Consider the following 24,008-nt stretch of genomic DNA (forward strand, 5'->3'; position numbering starts at 1 on the left):
AGCTAATTACAAGTAAATGATGATGTGCTCACTGAGTAATTGATTTAATGAAGTTCCTATGAAACTATTAAAACCGAGTATAGGTCAGGCGAGTGGCACCATGGAGAGCCCATTGTCAGATGTTTAACTCTACCAATCTTTCCGGAAAGACATCGGGGCTAATAGGTGAACTCCCAACTGCCTGAATGGCACTTCAGTTTTCGCTCGAAAGAGCCAACAAAACTTTTTTTTCTGCACCCCTCCCTCAACAAACCTTATCTTTCAGTCACCACATCTTTCCCAAGGGGACCAAAACGCTGGACACGTCGCCAGACAATCGCCAGAGTTAAACCAAAAGTAGCCACCTGGATTTTCTAAAGAGACAAGCTCATAAAAATACTCACACTGTGTGCAGACGACGTTCACTCCTATTAAAGGTTTTTGCTGCTCCAAAGGGACGTGTGCTTATTTAGTAAAGCTCGGACTTGAACAGAGAGATAGCATGTATAGGCTACAGCTGCAACTGGATTGTGTTTTCTCACTTATTCGGGAAACTTAAGATAGTAGGCAGGTAGGGTGCTTGGAAGAGTTTGGCAGACTGCCTGGATGAGGAATATGTGCCCAGTTTTTCTTGCTCTTGCCTTCAGAGCTCACTGCGGCGAAACCAGTAAACCATAAAAAGCAGTCAACGCTTTGGATGACACGTTTGTAGCCAAATTTGATATGAGAAGGACGGGAGGGGGAACTTTTAAGTTTTTTAACATGGGCTTATATTTACAAAATACATCCTTCATGGATTATAGATAAAACCCGTGATGAGAGAGCAAAGATCTGCACTTTTAAGTCAGTGTTTTAAAACGTAACATTTGTCATATAACGAATTACTAAGGGCACGGACTATGTTGTGTGTACGAATTATTAGTATTTTTTTTTTTAAAAAAAGGGTTTGACAGTGTAGCGACTAAGCAACTGTGTGTAGCTTTAATTAATATCAGCTTTAGAAGTTGCTCAGACTCAAAGGAAGCTGCTCATGCAGGACTTTTATGTCCAAACCATTTAACAAAATCCTTAGCTTGTATTTAGTGTGTAATATATGAATCTCACAACGTCTTCTTCTTTCTCCTCTTCCTCATATTCCTGTTTTATCCTAGACAAGAAATCTGGGCATATTTTATGGAGCAGCAAAGTAAATTGTCTTGTAAATCAAAAACAATGAAACAACAAAAACAACAACCCATATGAAAATATGATATTTAGCAATACATAGATTTTCAATAAATGACTGACATTTTTAACATATTCATCACATATTGAAACATAGGTGGCATATATGCCAAATTATTTTAAAATGACTTTCACATATGTATACAAAAAACATGCACATATATTTAGATATGTCCCCACTTATTTCTAATATAAGTGTAAATATTGCCATATATCAGATTTCTGTATGGGTATAGCCACAAATATGTAGGGGGTGCTTGTAGGAGGAGAATATTAACCTCAAACTTGGCGCAAATGAGAAACGTGATTTTCTAAGTTAAGTTTCTAACCCTCTCTTTCTCAAATGAATGATATGTCAACGATATGGCAAGTTGGAACGTCGCAAGGACTCTTACACACTCTTGTTGGGTTGGGAGGAAAGAAAAAAAAACGTTTTCGGCACTTTGAGCCCACGTTAAATGTAATGAGAAAGTGTCGGTGTGAAATGTGACTAGACTGCAGTAAACAGGCTCCTCTGATGTGATTATTCTGTCTAATAAAGGCGAGATGGGAGAGACCTCGCTGCGTTTTCACACTGACTTCTGCTTTGTCTTTTCAGAAGTGGCGTCTACAAGTCTGACTCGCGGAGTTACTGATTTGCAGGCTGCATGTTTTAAGGTAGCCCGTGTAAGTGATTTCCACGGGCACGGCTCTAAAGGAGAACAAATCGTTGACAAAGGAGTAGCTTTTCGATTCAATAGCGTCGTTAGGACAACCGAGAAGTATTCCTCAGATAATAAGTTCTACTTCAAAGCGCCTCTCATTCAACTGGGACTGCTTCGGCTCTTTTATGAAGTTCCCCCTTTTCACTGCGAGGGGACTATCTCTTTGATTATTTTTCATCGTGTTTATTTTGCACCCCATTCACGGGGCACTTGTTTGAAATAAATAAAAGATCATTTCTTTCGCTTGGCAAAGAATGGCGCGCGGACAAAAGGTGGGCAGCGCGACGGCGCTTGTTTCAAATTAAACCTGAATATGCCCTCGGGATTTGAAAAAGCTCTGGGAACAAAATATGAGAGCTTCTGATCAAATGCAAATTGACTCGCGCTAACGTGGCATGAAACTAAGGTCAGCGCAACTGTATCTTAATAGAGTGTCTCGAATTGAAGAGGGTTGTTTCGATGGTGCCTAGCTTCGCCCGGTGCGTTACTGAGAGGCGCAAGAACTGGTTTATAAGTGCCCTTGAACTTCGCACCACTTGGTGAGGCGTGTTGTTTTCATTTACTTGACGCGAAGCCTGTCTTTTTTCTTTTACAGTAGAGCTAGGCCCGTCCTGTTAGAGGAGCAGCACAAACCCTATTGTATTGTATATGTATTGTAGCCAAAACATAATTGGAAATTATAATTGATAAGTGTGGAAATCTGTATCACCCAGAAAAAAAGCAATGTGTGTGTGTGTGTGTGTGTGTATGTGTATTAAACTCTTCTTCTACTGCAATATCTTCAAGCAGTAGACAACATCTAGTGCAAAAATAAAGAAGCTAATATCAGATGCCAAAGAGCAAAGTAATTAGATTCTGTGGCACCCGAAATCTTCTATTAGTCGCGAATGTACTATATTATCATTGAACCTCCAGAACCTAACCCTAACCCTAAACTTCAGAAAAAGTCACCTGAGTTGACGGTACCAATAAGTTATATTAGTCTAGACTTGTTTTATATTGTCCCTGTAGCTCTAGAGCTAACTTAAAAAAACTAATTTATGACTCAAGTGTGACTAAACCATAATAGAAATTAATGCGACCAAATCGTGTTCTATTACTAAATATATTCACATATTATATGTGATAATATCACATTATCATTATGGCTCCAGCACAAAACTAAAGAAGCAAACCTGCCTTAGCCGGTAACTACTTTCAAAGCAAAGGGGGGAATTTCGTTTTTGGAGAACTGCGGCAAAGGTCTATTTTTGAAATGCAAAGAGCAATTCTTATTCCTGAGAATATGCACATTTCTCTTCCACCTACATCACGCCTTATTCTGTATTTTACCCTTCTTTGGTGACACTGTGGGAAAGAATTACAGTCATGCACAATGATCGTAGGCCCTATGAGGGTTCGTGGGTGAAGGTGCTTTCCCCGCTTTGATGAGCTCCCATTTACAGGCCAGTTTAGTGGGTTTTTCTACAAGACGTATTCAAATGTTTGCAGCTCAGGAGCCAATCGCCATAGAAATCCCAACGCACCATGAAGATCGTCAAAGCGCCCGCCTTTCCGCTCTGAAGCAGATTCGCTTTGAAGCAGGGCAGGACTAGCGTTGGTCAATTTTGATTCTGTGGCCTGGACAGGGGGCACTTTGAAAGTGTGATTGCGCGTTTTAATGGAGGAAATAAGGAGGGGGGGCTTTATATTCTCAATGCAAAATTCTCTTTATTCTCACAGATCTTTTATGCTTTATATTCCCCATGACTGACTCGTGCATTTGTGGCTATAGCCTGCCTTTTATGAGATGCTACTAGTTATCTATAGGCTTTTCCTGGGGCAAAGGATATAGGATAGATTGAGATTCATTCTCCACAGAGAGGTTTCCTATTTTTTTTTGCAATGTACTCTTGTAACCTGTTTGAATAGACCAAAACATGATGCCATTAAAATAAAATACTATCGCTCGATAAAGCGCCTGTTCAGGTGCGTGTTTAAAATCCGAGAGCAATCAGATATTTCAACATTTACTCAAAAGAGTAATGGTGTGACTGAAAAAAGGATACGCCAACTCACAAAACTGAATGGTTAACTGGAAAGACCATATGTACATGTCCTTTTCTTTTTTTAATTCTGCTCCATAAATTTGTACATATGAGTTTCTTCACGAACATCACAAGATCTCCACAATCCTTTTCCACGTTCCCCAACCCACCACCACCATCACCACCACAGCAACCATCAACAGCACCATGCACCTCAACAGAAAAGACAAAAGTTTCTACACAGGGCATGCGAGGGACATTTCACATTACACAGTCTATTCAAGTAAAACCGTTTTCTTTTTTTCGTGTTTTTTTTTTTTTTTTTACATAACACGATAAAAAAATCACTACATTTCACCAAATTAATTTATCATATTATTCTTTGGTGTAATCTGTAATTGCAGACCAACAGAAATACCAGCAAATAAATTACAATGTACAAAATCGTTGGGACTTTACCACAACATTCACAAAACATCACCACCACTATTAGCCTCTTTTACTTTTTTTTTTTTTTTTTTTTTTTTTTTTACAAATCCGTCGGTTTGACAATTATTTAGGGTCTCAAAGGACATAATCAGAGTTACATTGGCTTTTGCATAAAATATAGTTTTAAATAGTCCTTAATTAAATATCACAAAACAAAACAAAATCTCCCAGACTCCCAGTATAAACTTTAACAAATATTCAATGATTTTATTATTATTATCATTATTATTTAGAATAAACCATTTCCCTCGACACTGGCCACTGATAGGTCTACTTGAAAATGATTCTCACTGCAAAAACATTGGGAATGTTACATAACACTTAATAAAGAAGTAAAGAACCGTCTCTCAGACACTCGACGTCAGCACATCACTATAATAAAGAGCTCTCGGGGGATATAAGCTGTGTTAAGCCGTCCACTCCTTGACACAAAACACACAATAATCAACGGTTACTGTTTTAACACGACATTTCTAATGCACTTGCATCTTCATAGGACTGGATCATCTAAGACCACACTGTGAAAGCAGGAGCAAGAGCAGGACCTGGCCTACTGCCCACGGGGTGCGGAGTGGGTCCCATGTGTTGTTGGTGAAGTGGCAGTTCTCAAATAGGCATCACTCTTAATTCTCTGTTGCTTAAAAAAAAATAATAAAATAAAAATAATTAAAAAAAGATATCCAAAATGTCTGTGCAGTCTACTGCTTTGCAGTTGTCGTGGTCTGTTTATGAATGCGCGTGGCAACGGGAATGTTAAACGGGTCACATCTGACATGTATGCACATCTTAAGGGAAAACGAGGTGTTGAGGGCAGATGCTCTTCACCATCTGACATCCGCGGCGCTGTTGCGCCTACTTCCTTCATCCTTCATCCTGGAACGCTTATGTAGAGTATCTTACTGTGCATATATATATATATATATATATATATATATATATATATATATGTGTGTGTGTGTGTGTGTGTGTGTGTGTGTGTGTGAACAAAACAACAACAGAAAGAAACATTGGGGTGGGATTGTAACATATATATTCCTGGTGTGTATGTGTGTGTGTGCGCGCACATCAGAGCATTGTCCTCGGATCTGAGTGTCTGAAAGAGTCCTCGTCGTCGGATTCCGACGTTGGCACGTCACTGGAGGGGGTGTGGAGGTGGTTGGGAACGGCGCTGCCTTGGCACACGTACCACTCGTTAAGGTTGGTGACCTGAGGAGAAAGGTTCGTGGAGCGGCTCCTGTGCGCCTCCCCTGCGCTCGGCGGAGAGAGGGCATCGCCGAGGCCTCCCGACGACGGATGGTACCCGGCTCCGGAGTTGTTTGAAGGGGGCGGAGGGGACTTGCAGTGGACCTTCATGTGCTTGCGCAAGGAGCTGGGGTGCGTGTAGGACTTGTCACAGCCCCTCACTTTGCAGTAGTATGGCTTGTCACTCGTGTGGACGTGGGAGTGCTTCTTCCTGTCACTGCTGTTGGCGAATTTCCTGTCACAGCCATCAAATTCGCACTTAAAGGGCTTCTCGCCTGAAAGGCAAAAACAAAACAAGGTTTTAATTGGATCTACTTCAATCCATCTTTACAAATTCAATAGGTGTGTGTTTGGGATGGAGCTATTAGTGGACATTGTGGACATTATGTAAATATGATTCCACTGACTTCTGGTATAACCTGGTCAGAGCAACAAACAAAAGCAGAGCACAGATAAATAAACATCTGCTTGAAATGCAGTTTCCAATTTCCATCTCTTGGCCTACCCTCATACACACTTGAAGCTCACTGTAAACTGACTAGTGCACTGTTTTTCTACACCCAGCATGCCACGTAACATGCCATGTGCGCCACACCACCACACCATGTTTGCACAGCCAGATGTGACTCGCAGACTAAATATAAATGCATTATTTAACAACGACCCCTTTCCAGACCGTGCAAATCATGCTGGCCTGCTAGGATTTTTAGCCTGTAAATATGAGCGTAGTCAGCATTATTGATCTAAAGCACAAACACTGCAAATCAGTGCGTAGAGGAAAGTGTCAGCTGATGTCCAGTCAACCAACTATTAAATATCAGCACTAAACGTAGGCTACGCTATGCTCCGAAGCGCGTGATGTAAACCCCAGGCCACACAATATTAAAAGGGCTCTGCTGCTCTAATCAAATCAAATCTAGTCTGCTTTAACGTCAATGCATATGGCCAACAGTGCAGTTTTAATGATAAACATCTACATTTCATGCTTAGCACCGTAAACGTGCAGCCTGTGACTTTGGTAGTGTAGCACTGAACATGCAACTGAATAAAGGGGGTAGCACGTGTTTGGAGAACAGCGAGACTGGAAAGACAGAATAAACTCCCTAACAAGATCCACACGAGAACATGAGCCCACCTTTCAGCACTTATTTCTCGTGGGTGTACTCAGAATTTAGTGCAAAAAAAAAGAATGTGATGCGAGATATTTAGGAAAAACGCCTAAAAAATAACGGGGCCTTCACCAGCATGGCGTGGCCGGGACTATTTCCGTACTCGATGGCAGCATAAGTCTGGCTTGACCACAAAGGTTGGACAACGGGTGAGGAAATCAGCAGCTGCTGCATGCAGATCTTAGCCACAGTGGATCTGCTTCATACCAGCTACTACGTTTTGGCACAGTTGGGCAACGTGCTCTTCGTTAACACTGTGGTACATTTGGCCTGCATCTGCACGGGCAGGGGGGGCGAAAACACGACCGAAAAAGTGGTCCTCCTGCTGGATGCAGGGTTTTTAGACACGCGTTATGTGTACATGTAAAAAAAAAACAGTCAGTTTAGAGAGTTAGGTTTTAAAGCCTGTTTACTCTGTGTTTTGTTCATCAGTGCAACCTCACAAAGCAGAGCGTGGTCCCACTCGGTTAAGGGGGTTTAAGAAGACGAGTGCTTTCCAATAACCAGTATTAAAAATACTGTAGCTACTCTACCAGAAAAATCACAAGCCACAGCTTTTAACGCTTCTCCTGCATTGAGTGTCGCTTAGCGTTAAAGAGCGTATTTCTTAACTTTTGCATAGATGGACTCGAACTCCAGGCTACTCAGGCTTCGCGCGAGTCATCACACTTCTAAACTTAGGACCATCGTTCCTAAAGCGTATTGCTGAGCATGCAAAACAACTTTTTTACTTGACTTTTGCACCGCTTTCACTGACCTGTGTGGGTCCTCTTGTGAATCTTGAGATTCTCCGAGCGCGCGAAGACTTTCCCGCAGCCGGGGAACGGGCAGGGGAACGGTTTCTCCCCCGTGTGAACTCGGATGTGATTGATCAGCTTGTACTTCGCCTTGAAAGCTTTCCCCTCGCGCGGACATTCCTCCCAGAAGCAGACGTGGTTGCTCTGCTCGGGTCCCCCAACGTGCTCCACGGTGACGTGGTTGACCAGCTCGTGCATTGTACTGAAAGTTTTCGAGCAGGGCTTCTTCGCCGTCTGCTCCTGGTCGATCCACTTGCAGATGAGCTCCTGCTTGATGGGCTGCCGCATGTACCTCAAGAACGCCCCCGTGGCTCCGTGAGGAGCTGAAGCGATGTTCACATTCAAGTTCATGGAGTTGTAGGTGTGCAGTGACGACGGCGGTCCATAGTGCTCGGGCCTGTGGCCGAAGTGCTCTGGCCTGCCGTAGATGTCCCCCGGCAGACCCAGGCGCATCTGGCCGTTGAGCGCATGGTGGTGGGCACCTGGGGCCGCCTGCTCGTGAAGTCCAGTGAAAAGTGGATGGGCACCACCTTCCGCGTGCCCATAAGCACCTGTTGGGGAAATGAACATGCCATGGTGATGAGGGGAGGAGGCGGAACTATGCTGGTCGCCAAGTGCATGCATAGCAGAGGCAGAGAGCTCTCTCCTGAGGATGAAGTCCCTGCTGCTTGCGTAGCCCGAGTGGGGGTGAGCCACGGGGAAACCAACTGTGGTCTGAGAAGAAGTGAAGGATGCCGCGGTCTGGGCTTCGGGGTGGCTTTGAATGGGCTGAGATGGGCTAAGTTTGAGAGCATTTGTCTGTGCCATGTGCTCGGGTCCAAATGGAGTGAGAGCCACTCCGGGGTCGTTGCCCATCTCCCCAGGGTGGAGGTGGGCATGGTGGGAGTGAGGGTGATGCCCCCCTATCCCCGGGAAGCCTGTCATATTCTGATGAGGAAGGGGTTGAGTCGCTGCCAAATCCGCTAATCTTATCGCCGAATTCCTCTTGCTCAAAGGGGGCTCCATAACTACACTGTCATGTCCACACTCTCTCCTATTGTTTTTCCCCCCACTACACGCCTTCTAAAACATTAAAATATATGTATATAGCCGTCTATATAACTTCTTTTGTCCTGCCTCTAACTCTGCTTGCTCCTTTTCCCACTCTGTCCTCAAGCGATTGGCAGAACATACAACAGTTGGAGGACACAGTGGGGAATACAGTTTAGAAATGGCACTGCGGGTATTGGACAGATTTCGGTGACTGGCAGTTAAGAGAACGAAGCGATTGGCTGTCTTTCAGCGCAGAGGCTCAGCGGGGTTCCGCCCCCTCACTCTCCACAGCGCTCTTCACTCCAAAAAGTTCTGCTCACAAAGTTACACGCAAATCTGTTTATGTGCGGCTCTGTTTACCAGCACACACACACACTTACAGTTACTTACATGTGGACGGGCTCTGTTTTTACACAGAAATGCAAATTTACTATATTTTGGTTTTTTTATATATAATATTTCTATATATAATAAGTTCCTCTTATCGTCGCCTTTTGACTCAACAGCAGTTTACGTACCCTGTGCTCGTTTTCACTTTAGCAGCGAGTCTGCTTTTAAAATAAAATTCTAACCATGCTAATACATGAAATTAAATAAGAAATGCAGGTGTTGTCTGAAAAAAAAATGAAATTATTTAAATTAATGAAGAAGTTAAAACCACGTGTCGTTTTACAATGTAAAACTGCACGTTCCAAGATTTTACATCTAAGAAAAATATTATTCGCTGATTCTTCATCGCTTTAAATGAACAGTATAAAAACATCATGTCAGTTTTACAATATTGCAAGCTTTTCTTTTAGCTCCAAAACTTTTGTTCGTATCCTTGTGATTTTTATTTTATATATATTTTAAATATACACAAAATGTAATTCTTTTCTTTTAAAACACCAACAGGGTTGTTGTTTAAGATTCACACAAGTAAAAAAAAATGGAATAAAAGAAATGAGAGGAATACCAAGCAGGCGAGATGAAGGTGAAAACCAAATATATAAAACAATATTACAATATCAAACTGATTTTGTATTTTATTTGAACTGTATCCAGTTCACTATATACTTTTATTGTATTTTATTTAGATTTAATTAAATAATTAAATGCATGAAACAAATTCAAGCCCCGGAGAAAGGAGGAGCCATAGGCCGCGACTTTCAACAAATGTGAAATATTTAACCCTGGCCCACAGTTTGGGTTAAATATGCACGTATTGGGTTAAAAGAAATTTCAAACGTTTCTCCTTTGGATAAACGCATGGAAATGTCTCCGAAATTGAAACGTCGTCATATTACATCCACTTTACTATATGTGTGTGAGTGCACGCGCGCGTGTGTGTGTTGAACTTTATGATACAAGTCCACGCCCTTTTAAGGTTCCTGTTGAACACAGCAGGACATGTATCTGTCATCGATTTAATATGTCTTAATTTAAAATCATCTTTACAATTGATTCATATTTCAGTAGAAAGCACTGAGAACCTTGCTTACAAGTAGGGGTTAATTTAGTTATGCAATACAATATAAACATAGTATTACATATTATATGCATATATGTTTATATATTTATATTATGTTATGTATTTTAGTTCATTAATTGTGTGGCAGTACTTTGTATTTAGAGCAGATCTGTAAATGACTTGCTGTGTAAGATGTAATGATTCATTAATGGATGTATCCAGCATTAATATCTTTGGAGCGTAACACGCAGATACACTACAACAGGCTGTGTGGGGGGAAATGTGTTTCACCTGTAATTAAATAATAATTAATATTGCTTTTGCTCTAATAATGTATCTTTTCCCTGTTTTCTTTTCTCTCCTCCGCGAGTGACTGTGACACATTGGAGTTTATCATTTTTAATTCCCACACCTTCAGTCATATTTAATGATTCCTGTTAGTGGTGTTAGGGGTCAGAGATGACGTATGGGGCCATAAGGCTCACCGATTAATGCGACAGCTACCCTCTACACGTAATGTTTAAGATGTATTGAAAATATATTGAAAACAAAAACATCATGAGGCGTCGTGATTGCGTTGTCTTTTAGAAACACATTAATAAATCAGCGAGCAACATTTAATCTCAGATCAGACTGCCGCACAAACCAACTTGCTTACACGTTTCTTCCAATTGATGCATAATGCATAAATAAATTCTAAATTGCATATATATATATTTAAATATTGGATAGCACATCAAATATTTAGATAGATATAATAATAATAGAGTAGTCCTCCGCAGTGTGGCCTATTCAATTGAGTCGAAGCGCGCCGTTTAGTCCCTACTAAAACTTTTAACGGGGGTGTCCTTTACATAGTATGTTCAAGGGACAACATATGTGGTCCTCACAGGTCGGAGGTCAGACACCCTTGAAAGCCCAAGGTCACTTAAAATAACCAACAGTGCCCCAACACATTGATAACATCAAATACCGTGTTGTTGTGCCTAAAGGCATAAAGGCATCCAGTCCAAATGAAACACATTATTCATTTACGCTCAACTCTGTATGAGCCACGTAACAGTTAACCCAGCGGGACGGTAAATATAAGTTTAAAGAAGAGTTTACATGTGTAGAGTAATTTATAGTTGCCACGGAGAGTGTGTTATTTTTCTCGCCTTTTTGGTTGAGGTTCGGGGGGAAAATGTGGTTTACCATTTTGCAAACTTTTTTTTTTCCTTCCTCGCCATGAGAAGGGAGGATCAGAACCTACAGCTTTGTGCCCCGGGCCGAATACATTGGCCTTCTTTCTCATTTCTTTTTCTTCCTCTCCCTGCCCATGACAAGGGGAAAGGGTTTTTTGTGGTTTTCAGGAGAAATAAAGAACTTCTTAGAGAGGTCGGCAGACGTGACTTTGAACTTGGATCAGATCCTGTGTTTCCTGCGGAGAGGGTAGAAATAGTCTGGGAAGAATGGTACATAACGTGCAGGCTGCACGAGCCTTTAGCTGAGGCGCTCAGAAATCCCAAAGTTTTAAGACTTCTTCCGCCCTATTATTGACCGCTGCCGTTTGGAGCCGAGAGACAAGGGAAAGTTTGTAGTGTGCTGGAGCAGGACCTGGCGGAACATGAGTTCAATCAAAGTGTAAGTAAGCTTCCTTTAACTCAACCCTAAGATTTGGTCATTTTTAGCTGGCCTTTGTGTGGGATGTTCACCACAAATACATACCTAAAATGTTTACGTGAATTTGGATTGAGTGTAAGAAGCAGTTATCTTCATATAACTAGTGTAATTGGAGTAACGAGTAGATCTGCTGTGGCTTCAGTCATGTGGACTTGTTGGTCATGTAAGTGAATACAGGACAGGGAAGGGTTGGTTTTTTCAGTTTGTCCTTAGATACAATACTGAGAAAAAATGGTTTTATTCACGGTTTCGAATGAGTAACGTGTCACACCAGGACAGCTGCTGTATTTTTGCTTGAGTTGTATAACACCAGTAATACATTTCTTTTTTGTAAAAATTCAAAGCAACGTTTTTTTTTTATGAGTATGACGTCACGCGCCTTATTAAAAATAAATGTTTATTAAATACATATGTGCAAGTATAACTCTTGCTATAAGATAGCATTTGCTCGTGTGCATAACGTGCCTGGTGGGATATGTATGAACATGATGACTGTTCTCGCATGCCGTGTTTGCTACGGAATAGGCCATTAAACGCATATTAATCCCAGTTTTCCTTGATGAATTCTATAACACTAGAGCATGTAATTTATGCATGTAGCAGGTTGGAATTTTTTTTTTTTATTGTTTTGGCGTTTATATATCAGCGTTATTGGAGCCGAAGCAACATTGTCTCCTTAAAATGAATTACCTATAAACATAAATAGTAGCTACCCAGGGACCACTCAAGTACTTATAAAGGCTATTGTTATAATCCTGGTTGAAAATTCAAGACTACTCGCTCTGCTTTTCTCTCAGGTCTTTGCTTATGTTCTATTCCTCCTCTTATATTTAAGTGCTGGCAGTACTCGCATCAGTTTGTATACAGTATGTCCAGCCAGTTTTCAAAGGATTCCGTGCACAATTTCATTGACTGCTGTTACTATAATAGGCCTTTACCAAAGGCTGAATTCTGGTTGTTGCTATATTATGGATACTTACGTATAAAACGAGCCACGGCCCACCTCGAATGATGGGGGTTATGTCTTTCTACTTTACTCAAGCTGACTGGTGGATTACAGTTGTGTCCTACGCATTAGTTACATTCGCCTATAACCTAAATCTCCTCGGGCTTTTCTTAATAATTAACTAAATAAACGAACAAGCAAAGATTCAGCATATCACTTTCTTGTTTCAGGCTTCGAAGTTGCTCGTCTGTCACGCGTACTTTATAAGCGCTCATACGTGTTTTCTCCTCGTTATAAACGCTGTCCTGGTGGTGTAATAAAACGATAGCAGCCCGTTTTGCTTTGCTATCCTCCCCCAGAACAAGACTCACCGAAAAAAGTAGGCGGTAATTGTTAGTGGAAAATGGCGATCACCTATTAGTCGCCGAAATGGCACCTTTGATTGGCGCGCCGTGTGGGATTGACGCGGCGCCGTAGCCAATGAGAGCGCGGCAAACGGAACGCCGGGCTCCAGTTAAAGGGGGCGTAAGAGGAGGTAGGGCCAGTCCACTGAGAAAGAGAGACCCTCCGAGATAAACACAGCCAAGCGAAAGAAATAAACACTCCAATTCGAGATGCTTCGTGAAGTCGTCCTTCGTTTAAAGAAGTAAGAACGGGCGTATTTTCCTTTTCTCTTTTTCTTCGTTTGATTTGAAAAAAAAAAAAACAGCAGAGAAGAAATTCCAGCACATCGACTAATTTTTAACCGAAAGACGCAAAGGAATCTGTTCCCTTCCTTTCCATGGGATTTTTGAGTTACAAGTTATCCTGAAGAAAAAAACAGACGAGCTGAGTAAGAGTGTGTGTTTTTCTTCTGTGAGCGGATCAGCGCCTAGAAGTTCACCCCATGTCGTGTTTTCAATATTGGAAGTTAATACTTCCGTAGCCGATTGTATTGCTGTTTTTTTGTTGTTATTGTTTATTTGTTTATTTCGCGTCCGTCTGGGCCGTCGCACGCAGACTGCTCTGAGCTTAATCTGCATCGATCGACAAGGCGATGCTACTGGACGCTGGTCATCAGTTTCCCGGCTTGGGAGTTGGAACGTTCGCGAGGCACCACGCGGCCGGCGATATGCAGGACAGGGACTTGAGTTTAGCGCAGAACAGCTTCGTAGACTCGGCGCACATGGGCGCCTTTAAACTGAACCATGAGCTCTCCCCGGGACAGAGCTCGGCATTCACGTCCCAGGCACCCGCTTACCCCGCCGCGGCGCTGGGCGCGCATGCCGCCCATGTCACGTCGTACGCGAGCTCGCCGTTCAACTCCACGCGGGACTTTCTGTTCCGCAGCCGCGGCTTCGGCGAATCGTCACCGGCGGGCGGCCAGCATGCGATCTTCGGCCCCGCCGCAAGCTCGCTGCACCACTCGCACGCGGACGGCCAGGGCCACATCCTGTTCCCGGGCATCCACGAGCAGCACGGCTCGCACGGCTCGCCCAACGTGCTTAACGGGCAGATGCGCCTGGGGCTGGCGGGAGAGGTCTTTGGCCGCTCCGAGCAGTACCACCAGGTGTCCAGCCCGCGGGCCGACCCCTACTCGGCCGCGCAGCTGCACAACCAGTACGGCTCCATGAACATGAACATGGGCATGAACATGGCAGCGCACCACCACCATCACCACCACCATCCCGGTGCCTTCTTCCGCTACATGAGGCAGCAGTGTATCAAGCAGGAGCTCATATGCAAGTGGATCGACCCGGAGCAGCTGAGCAACCCCAAGAAGAGTTGCAATAAAACTTTCAGCACCATGCACGAGCTCGTCACGCACGTCTCCGTGGAGCACGTCGGCGGACCCGAACAGAGCAACCACATCTGCTTCTGGGAAGACTGTCCGCGGGAAAGCAAGCCTTTCAAAGCCAAATACAAGTTGGTCAACCACATTCGTGTTCACACGGGGGAGAAGCCGTTCCCCTGCCCCTTCCCGGGCTGTGGCAAGGTCTTCGCGCGGTCGGAGAACCTGAAGATTCACAAGAGGACGCATACAGGTAAATACGACTTCATTCATTCGTGTTTTGATCCTGAAAAAAAAAAAAACCCAATTAATTATAATGATAGTCCTACTGATATATTAACTCGCGCGCTGGTTTGTTTCGTGCTTTAACATTCAGTTCCTATAAACCAGAAATAGCGTTACTCACCAAATAAGATGTTTAAACGTTGTTGTGTTATAGAAAGGCGACGTTGATGCTTAAGAATGGGCTCAAATCAGCGTTAAATCCGAAATAAACAGTTAGCAGCGTATAACGATGGTAAAGCGGCCGGTGTGTTGTGCTACTGAACAAACGCTATGTTATGATGAGTTATGTAACAATCTGAGGAGGGTTTGTAGTGCGTAAACTTTAAACGGGTCAAAGGCGATATGAGGGCTCTGTACTGTACGCACAGGGCGGTCGCACAGGAGCCCTAAAGCTCCCTAACAGATTTACTGTTTGCGTGGACCAATGCTCGGCCAGTCACCTCTCTACGTCAGGGTTTGCTTTGCGCTCGAGTCAATTCGCTAAGTTAGCCATGCCCGTTTTAAACAATTTCGGTGCAGATATCGTAGACGATTTCTGCAGCCGGTGTTCATTTTACTATTCGTTTACTTTTGGCAACAGAGGACTGAAGGCCCATTGTTTTGCTTAGTAGCCTGTGTGTTACTAGCTAATGTGCTAGACAGGCCATCAGGAGGATTTGAGCCATTTCCCCGTTACAATACACTATGCTAATGAACGTGGAGGTGTTAATAGATTTATATTGTTTTAAAAAATGGCAAATCCGAAAATAGTTAGTAGATCACGCTGTAATGATAATCATGCCAATTTGACAATAATACAGGCAGAGCTGGTAGCACAATTGTTGGTCAGATAATATGTTGGTTTAGCCCCTTTTAACGTAACGGTTTACAGTGTAAACAAAAAATGAAATCGAATTATTTCACCTTTATTATTAGCTTACTAATCTGCTTTCAATTTAAACACTAAGTGTTTGGATTAAGAGCGAGTGATGTAAATAAACACACTCATCGTGAATCTTAGAAGTGGAGACGTATGGAGTTTATTTTCCCCAGATTGTAAATACATGTTTACATTGATGCGTTTAAATGAACTCATCGTGCATTTATTGACACATTTTATCGTTCCACTTATTTATATGAACAGGCAATATGGCTTCTGTTAGCATATTGTTTGGCACTGAATTCACTTATCATGGACGGTGTTGATGAAGTTGGGTATTTCATACAAAGCAGCTGTGCCATATATTGAATGTTTCCTGTGTTTTTTGTTTGGTCTTCTCATTTTTTTGTCTTTCCATCTCCAGGGGAGAAACCGTTTCAGTGTGAGTTTGAAGGCTGCGACAGACGCTTCGCGAACAGCAGTGACCGAAAGAAGCACATGCACGTTCACACTTCAGACAAACCCTATCTGTGCAAAATGTGTGATAAGTCATACACACACCCCAGTTCTCTTCGAAAGCACATGAAGGTAAATGATCATGTATTAGACACACACACACACACACACACACACACACACACACTGTGTATGGCATAATTATAGAATGGTATAACTCAAGCACACCATTCAGTTCTTCTGGTTCATTAATGTCTAACGTGTCTTTTATTTTCAGGTTCACGAATCGTCGCCACCAGCCTCTGACTCGTCGCCGGCAGCTAGCTCTGGATACGAGTCCTCCACGCCCCCCGGCCTGGTGTCCCCCTCCACCGAGACCCAAAGCAACACTAATCTGTCGCCTTCGTCAGCGGTGCACACCTCAAACGGACACAGCAGCCTGTCGTCCAACTTCAGTGAGTGGTATGTGTAAGACTGTGCCAATCCACAGAGAAGCATCTCACACACGACTTCCGAAAAAAGCGGAGTCCATATAAGACTTATACAAGTGAATCCACACACACAAAGGAACACACACAAACGAACTGCTATATGAAAGGCTATTCCAACGGGAGTGATCCACACCCACCGAAGAGACGCGCACGAGACGCACTGCTTATTTTGTAAATACTATACGCCCTCTTTCCCAATGGTTGTAATAGATTTTGTCGGTTTTTTGGTGTATAGATGTTGCTTCAATGGTAGCTATTTCTCTAACCGGACTTTTTAGTGCACATATTACGATAAAAGAAGAAGAAGAAGAAGAAACAGAAGCTGTACTATGGTAATAAATATTGTGATCCCATTAAGGCAAACTGATTGTACCTAAACATCTATTAACTGGAAAGAGTGCCAAAGTCAAACACTTTACGGAGACAGACACAATATTTGCTTGTGAATGTATAATTTTAGTTTGCTGGGCTTCACTTGTGATGTTATTTTTTATTTTTTGTGCTTTACAAGTTGGAATTGTGAAATATATTTGGAAGATTGTGAGGAAAATAAACGTCGTGCCGTTCAATTTTCTGTAACCACACCCTTCCTTTTGTAAATATCGACTGCCATATTTATCCATTTGTAATTAAATTATGGTATTTACTTGCTACAGATGAAACAATATTTATAAAGAATGTTTCTTTACTATAAATATGTACAATTAAGAGCTGAACAGGGGCAGGTGTTTTGTTATGTGTTTTTGTTCAAAGTTTAAGAGGTGTTTTCTTCATTATTGTGATAAAAAAATACTGCATACAAATATAATAAAATGTGGTGCAAGTGTTAAACTGTTTATCTTTTTCTGTGCTCTTTTTCCTTTTTTTATATGCATTTACTATTTGGTAACACTTCTCGTGGTAACGTAACCGTACTTCAAATTCACTTTTAACTACTTTGTGTTTTCATTAATATACGAACTCTGCAGATTTATTACTGCGCCAATACGGGAAATGTGCCTAAACGCGTAACGTCTGTATTCCCTTCAATGCAATCTAAGATTCTGCAAGCTCCCATTGAAACCTATATTATAAATGATACTTTACACAATTAAACCAAATAGCCAAATAGCACAAGGTTGAAGTTTGGCGTGTGCACACATTAGACTATAACTTGATTTTTTACAACTTGCCATTCGTCATCCAACCGTTGAGTGCGTGAGAACAGAGCTACAGCGTAAGCATCCATGAACTTGAACTTAACTTTCGCGGGGTGCCCGTTCACACACCTTTGAAAGGTGATAGACGCTTCCAGCGTTTGGAGAGCATGCTACTAGGTTGCACTGCACTGCACTGTACTGCAGTTTTCTGTTCATTTTTCTATTTATGGTCTAAACACATAAAGCGGGTGATTGTGTACTTTTTATGAGAGAGTATACAATAATAAAGCTATAATTTGATTTAAGCTGTACCAACACTAGAGCGTACAGCAACCTATTAATGTTCGCTTAACGGCTGTGTAAATGCTTGTTCAATAGAGATGGATATTTTAGTGCGATACAGACCCAAACACAAACGTGGGTGACGATGATGGCTGATACAGGCCAGTTGGCATGCGCCATATCAGCTAGCACGCCATAATACCTTGAACTCACCAGCTGAGCAGTTGTCTCTTCGTCTGAGACGAAAACCAGCATCCCTCAACGTGCTGAAACCAACAAAAACTTATATAGTGAATAAATAACGAGGGCATATCTGAAACTTGGGCGACGCCTATAAAGCAGCAGTGTCCACATCCACTATGGAGGATGAAATGAATATTAATGCGCAGAGTCTGCTGAAAGAGGCTGGCCTATTGGCGCTCTTCCAATCGTCCACAGCGACAAAAACCCACCACAACTGCCATCCGGTGGCTTTGGGAGAAACCATGGCCAAGTCTTAGAAAATGTTTTCCTCTTCTACTGGCTTCAACTGAAAAACATGGATGTATTCTCGATTCAGTCCTCGTTTCAAATGGGTGCATCATTTCCACATGAATACAGTTAATGACATGAGCACAATAATTGCCAAAGGAGGGACAAAACTGGGCTGATGTTATATTTTTTATTTTATTCATGTGGGAACGATGCACGTATTTGAAGAAAGTCCAGTTAATGTTTTGATTTTTACACAACTGAGTTACGTTCTGAGTAATCCAGTCCTGTTGCCTCATAGCTGCTAGAGTTGTGAAAGGCAATACGTCCAAAACCACACACTGCCTTGGAGCACTTCAAAACAGCACACCATCGTCAGATGTGAATTGATTCGAATAATACGTCATAAGTCATAAGTCATATACTCAGTTAAAATGATTCTTTAAGGGCTCTTTAGTAAAGTCAATACTCCTATTTAGAGGAATGACAAGAAGATAAAGCGTTCTTCGCATTGGTGGAGACCTTTTATGGACACTTTAATTATTTTGTAAAGCCATTGACTCTATGTTAGGTACTCTATGGTAACTGATTTTAGGGTTTTTCACATTGGTGGAAACCCTTTAGTTGGCAATTAAATTATTCAGTTGAGGCAATAGTTGTATATACAACCACCACAACTGATCTTAGGTTTCTTCACATAGGTAGAAACCCTTTAGTGGGCAATTTACTTATGTCGTCAATGCGATGGTTCTATGTAGAACCATTGCTATAAATCCTTGGTGGAAGCCCTTTCGTGAAACCTTCAATATTGTGGACCCTTTAATTGTTTAATATACAACCAAAAAGGGCACGTGTTACGCACGTGTTTAGTACTATAGTACCCATTTTGCTTAGAGTGTAATATAATGTAGATTTTGGACGCAGTCTAGGTTTATGTGTGGTTATGCTGGACTTAAGGCCTGCTGCAATCCTGCAGTCAGCTTGGCCGGACGGTGCAGTGACCTGTTTTGCGAGAGAGTCCCGTGACCTGTAGCGAGAGTAGAAGGTCAGAGTGTCATGCAGCGCGCCGAGACCCCTTCCCTCCTCAGCACACGCTGCTCTGATATTGATCCAAGATAGAGATGCAGAGGTGCATCTCTCCACGCGCCACAAGTCCACGTTCTGCCTGTACCATGCTATTTACTGCAGTTTGGGAGCGCGCGAACGCTTGTTTGTTGTGCTTGAATGGCAGAATGTGGAGTGCAGCCTGGCAGTTATAGTAGCAGAAAAAGTGAGTTATGAGCCTAATGTTTATTTCATAGAACACACTGTAAGGTCTCCCCACAGCTTCTTCCAGACGTATGTAAAACTGTTAGTACTGTATTTTATATTCGCGTGAGTACGGAATTAAACGGCTGCGCTATTGCAGTGGTCGTGTCGTTTGATACAGATTGGGGACTGGTGGTGGACTTGTCTACATGAAGTGGTCTCACTGCGCGCGAGCAGGATGCTCTGTCAAGCATGCACACGCGCGCACACGCGCGCGCAGACACACACGTACACGTATGCGAAAAAAGCCTCTGATTCAAACGTGTTAAGTAGTGAAGTGCCCATGAATAAAAGATGGTACATCAACACGTTTACTTTGTTTCTTTGCAGCCACTTTCCTCACATATATCTTAGATGTGAAGTGTAAAAACACTCAATTCCAAATAAACACACATTTCACTTGTGCGCGAGCGTTTTCCCACATGTGATTTGACATTTTCCACAGGCGATTGCAGTTTTTTTCCACGTGAATGCACATTTGTCCACATGTGATTGTGTGGTCAGGCCTTTTGCCACGTGATCAGAATTTTTTCCACATGTGATTGTGTGGTCAGGCCTTTTCCCACACGATCAGACATTTTTCTACACGTGATCGGACATTTATACACATGTGATTAGACTTTTTCCACAGGCGATTGCAGTTTTTTTCCACGTGAATGCACATTTGTCCACATGTGATTGTGTGGTCAGGCCTTTTCCCACGTGATCAGAATTTTTTCCACATGTGATTGTGTGGTCAGGCCTTTTCCCACACGATCAGACATTTTTCTACACGTGATCGGACATGTGATTAGACTTTTTCCACGTGTGGTCGGGTTCTTTCCCACATGTGATTAGACATTTTTTACACTTGTGATTATTACATTTTTTACATGTGGTCAGGCGTTTTCCCTACATGTGATGAGACATCACGTTTAACATGTGGTCAGGCGTTTTCCCTGCTTGTGATTGGATATTTTAGCACATTATCAGGTGCTTCCCACTAAGATTTGGACTTGTCATTAGACCTTTTTTTTATTATTTTCCATTTACATAGACATTTGTTCCTTTTGGGATTGTGATTAAACTTTGTTTTACACCTGATCAGACATTGTGATTTGACATTTTTTACGTGATCTTATCATTTTACGTGTGTAACTATGGGTGGCTTTTTCGTAAGCGACGTATCTAAAAAATCACGTGATTATTTACATGTGGTATTCCTGTTTTTGTGATGGCTGACACTTTTGAATCATGTAAAAAAAAAACATCGTTTTCTCAGTAAATACACATTTGTTTTCATTTTATTTTTCTGTTGTTCTAAACGCAGTTAGACCAAGTCCGTCTACAAATGACATTTTTCAGTGAGAAAAATACTAAATGTTTTGAACTACATATTTATCTCTGTTGTTGTTATGTGTTTCTTAAGGTTTTAGATTACCAGTCTTAATTGAGATCTATCAAATATGTGGAGCATCTGCGCCGTGTGTCCGCTTTCAATCATTAGAGTAATGGCTGCCTTCATTTTCCACCCATTACATCCACACCTGCAAGAACACGAGCATACGACCACGCGCAACCCCCGACCCCCCCCCCCCGTCCCCCGCCCCCCGCCACACTCTGGACCAGAGTCTGTTCACATAATCTCAGTTCAATGTGAGAAGATGTACTGTTCCTATAATTATTGAGAGGAATAACGTCAATAAAACTGCTCCTGCATTCTGGTCCACTTGCCATGCGCCTACCTTTCAAGAAAACCATGTCTCTGGATGTAGTTATTATTATTATTATTATTATTATTATTATTATTATTATTGTTGTTGTTGTTGTTGTTTGTTTAATTGAGTTTGGTTATTATTGCTCGTATGGAGAAGAAACGGATCTAGGGAAATTCTTCATCAGAGAGACAGAATGACTGAGAAATTGCTACTCATTACAACAACGTCTCATAAGAGTATCTATAATATCTGTATATCAGTGTGTAGTGTAGTAAGAGATTGGGGAGCTCCACATTTAGCACGAATAAGCCTCATCACACATTATACTACAGTAAAGAAGAAACATAAATGCAATAGCGGTAAAATGACTCGGGACCTGTCCGTGTTGACCTCATTGTTTTAATAAACAGTGTTAACGAGGTAAATGGTAGCTCACGGTACATGGAAAGATTCTTTGATCATTTCATAACACACATACAAACACACACACACACACACACACACACACACACACACACACAGTCTTTTTTTTTGTTTACCGTGAGCAGCTGCAGCAGAAAGGACAGTAAATGTAACTTTTAAATAGTAAACTGATTTAACTCGTTTAACTTTTTTAATGACTGTAGTGACCGGGGTCAGTGAGCTGAGCCGTGACCTTCAGTAACCCCGCACTCATTTGCTCAGGTCTCCAGTAACAGCAGCAGCAGAAACACACACTATACACTATCTTCGACTATATGGCATGTGAGTTCACATACAAACTGGCAAAGTCAGCATTTCATATAAGTGAATTAAACGAAATAGAAAGCAAAGATCGAAGCTGCGACGCCTTTACATTATTATGGACCAGAGATTATTGGTGTTTGTTTTAATTCTGTAATTCACTAGTGCACAATTGAATTATACACACATATATTACTATACACACACATGTTGTAAATAGATTTAATTTATATGACCTTTATAATCTAAGCATGGTATAAATTATATGCATACAAGGTTCTTCAAATCATTTTATTATCTGAAAGGTTCCGTTGCCTTTACTAAGAGAAACCACGAACAGCATATTTTAAAGGTGCATTTAAAAGTCTGTAGAAGTAATGTTGGTAACTGACTGGTGCAAAGATATATTCTCTCCAAAGCATTTACTTATTTAACTTAAATACTTTTTCAAATATATCTGTGCTGTGATAAGTAGTACATGATTAATAACATAGAAGGCAGCAAGCGTTAGGAAACGTTAAGATTGTATTCACAATTATATGAAAATATGAAAACAGTGCAGAATGACATTTAACTTTGAGCTGTAGGTTGTCCAGTTGAACCGGACTCCTTACCTACATGATTTACACTGTTAGAGATACTAAGTGTTTTTTTTTTTTTTTAATAAACTCTAGCTTTTATAGGCTAGTGTTTGTCCGAACTGATAAATCTACTCACAGTGAAGCAACCCTGATATGGGTGTAACTAAGAGGCCTTGTATAAGAAGAAAAAAAAGTATAAACAGATGCTCTTGTTATGAATGCCGCGTGAAGCATAAAACGAGTGAGTATAGTCTGGATGTGGGGCAGCAAAAAGCCATTTCTTTTTGAAGAGACTCTTCCAGCTATTGTGGCTCTTCCATGTATTGTCATACTCGTATTAGACTGTGTTTAGCCTTTCATTAAGAGTGTGTTTGGAGCCTCGGTCTTTCACTTTATGAGACCCGCTGTAAACAATCTAAAAGCACTCTTCTATTACAGGGGGGACATTTCGTTGTAAACAGTCACTAGATGTTTCGTTTATATATATATATATATATATATATATATATATATATATATATATATATATATATATATATATTCCTTTAAAATTTTTAATTATAAAAGTATTCTTTTTTTATGTTCAAGTAGGCTTTTATTTGGATTTAGATTTTTTTTGGTGGTGTATTTTTCCTTTAGGCTGGACTTCGTAGACCCGTTAAACTACGCCAATGTCATATTATAGTGTTGTTTATTTCTAGGTGAAGTAAAAAGCAAAACAGAGGGGAATGATATTATAATATAAAATAATCTATACTTTGTTCTATTATTTTTCTTAATTGTGGTTACGAATGTGCTTACAGGAAACACTGACAAGAACTCATTGAACAAGATACAACAACATACATTAATAGCATAAATTAATTTGGTAGCTCGACCACCCACACTTGGTCGCTGAATAAGGCACCACTGTTTGTTATTAAATTATTATTAAATACAAAAATATATGTATATAAATATATACATATTTCTCTCGCTTTTGCATATATATATATATATATATATATATATATATATATATATATATATATATATATATATATATATATATATATATATATAAAGATGAATGGTACTTAATGCATGAATCTCTTTTTCGGAAATATCTGTTACAAATAAAATCCTAGTTTAACCCGTGCTAACATATCCACGTCACCGTTTACTCCTTTAGATTTCATCTAAACTGCTTTCGTGACGAAAATTCATTCTGCTTTCCAGCCCGCA

The 24,008-nt window shown here is 41.2% G+C and overlaps 2 protein-coding genes and 1 long non-coding RNA gene across 3 annotated transcripts in view; 2 read left to right on the forward strand and 1 right to left on the reverse strand.

Annotated features, from left to right (window-relative positions):
* Positions 1-3,972: 3,972 nt before the first annotated feature.
* zic5 (zic family member 5 (odd-paired homolog, Drosophila)) lies at positions 3,973-9,126 on the reverse strand. Its single transcript, XM_072686295.1, has 2 exons — positions 7,592-9,126; positions 3,973-5,940 (listed from the first exon to the last, which is right to left on the reverse strand). Exons 1-2 carry the CDS (start codon positions 8,634-8,636, stop codon positions 5,489-5,491), a joined length of 1,497 nt encoding a protein of 498 aa, XP_072542396.1. The 5' UTR covers positions 8,637-9,126; the 3' UTR covers positions 3,973-5,488.
* A 2,257-nt stretch (positions 9,127-11,383) lies between these two features.
* Positions 11,384-24,008, forward strand: part of LOC140561234 (uncharacterized) — a 144,187-nt gene continuing 131,562 nt past the window's right edge. Inside the window, exon 1 of the long non-coding RNA XR_011980042.1 lies at positions 11,384-11,736. This is a non-coding gene — a long non-coding RNA (uncharacterized lncRNA). The remainder of the gene's footprint in view (positions 11,737-24,008) is intronic.
* On the forward strand, positions 13,264-17,419 carry zic2a (zic family member 2 (odd-paired homolog, Drosophila), a). Its single transcript, XM_072686296.1, has 3 exons — positions 13,264-14,745; positions 16,061-16,224; positions 16,370-17,419. Exons 1-3 carry the CDS (start codon positions 13,758-13,760, stop codon positions 16,562-16,564), a joined length of 1,347 nt encoding a protein of 448 aa, XP_072542397.1. The 5' UTR covers positions 13,264-13,757; the 3' UTR covers positions 16,565-17,419.

This window comes from Salminus brasiliensis, chromosome 8, assembly GCF_030463535.1.
Source record: "Salminus brasiliensis chromosome 8, fSalBra1.hap2, whole genome shotgun sequence".
Taxonomy (NCBI): Eukaryota; Metazoa; Chordata; class Actinopteri; order Characiformes; family Bryconidae; genus Salminus; species Salminus brasiliensis.

What these genes read in the sequence shown, in the direction of transcription:
- zic2a (XM_072686296.1), top strand. Translation starts at nt 13,758, where the DNA reads ATGCTACTGGACGCTGGTCATCAGTTTCCCGGCTTGGGAGTTGGAACG. An exon ending in TCACAAGAGGACGCATACAG is followed by an intron (nt 14,746 to 16,060) that starts GTAAATACGACT and finishes TTCCATCTCCAG; the next exon opens with GGGAGAAACCGTTTCAGTGT. An exon ending in CTCTTCGAAAGCACATGAAG is followed by an intron (nt 16,225 to 16,369) that starts GTAAATGATCAT and finishes TTTTATTTTCAG; the next exon opens with GTTCACGAATCGTCGCCACC.
- zic5 (XM_072686295.1), bottom strand. Translation starts at nt 8,636, where the DNA reads ATGGAGCCCCCTTTGAGCAAGAGGAATTCGGCGATAAGATTAGCGGAT. An exon ending in TCACAAGAGGACCCACACAG is followed by an intron (nt 5,941 to 7,591) that starts GTCAGTGAAAGC and finishes TTTGCCTTTCAG; the next exon opens with GCGAGAAGCCCTTTAAGTGC.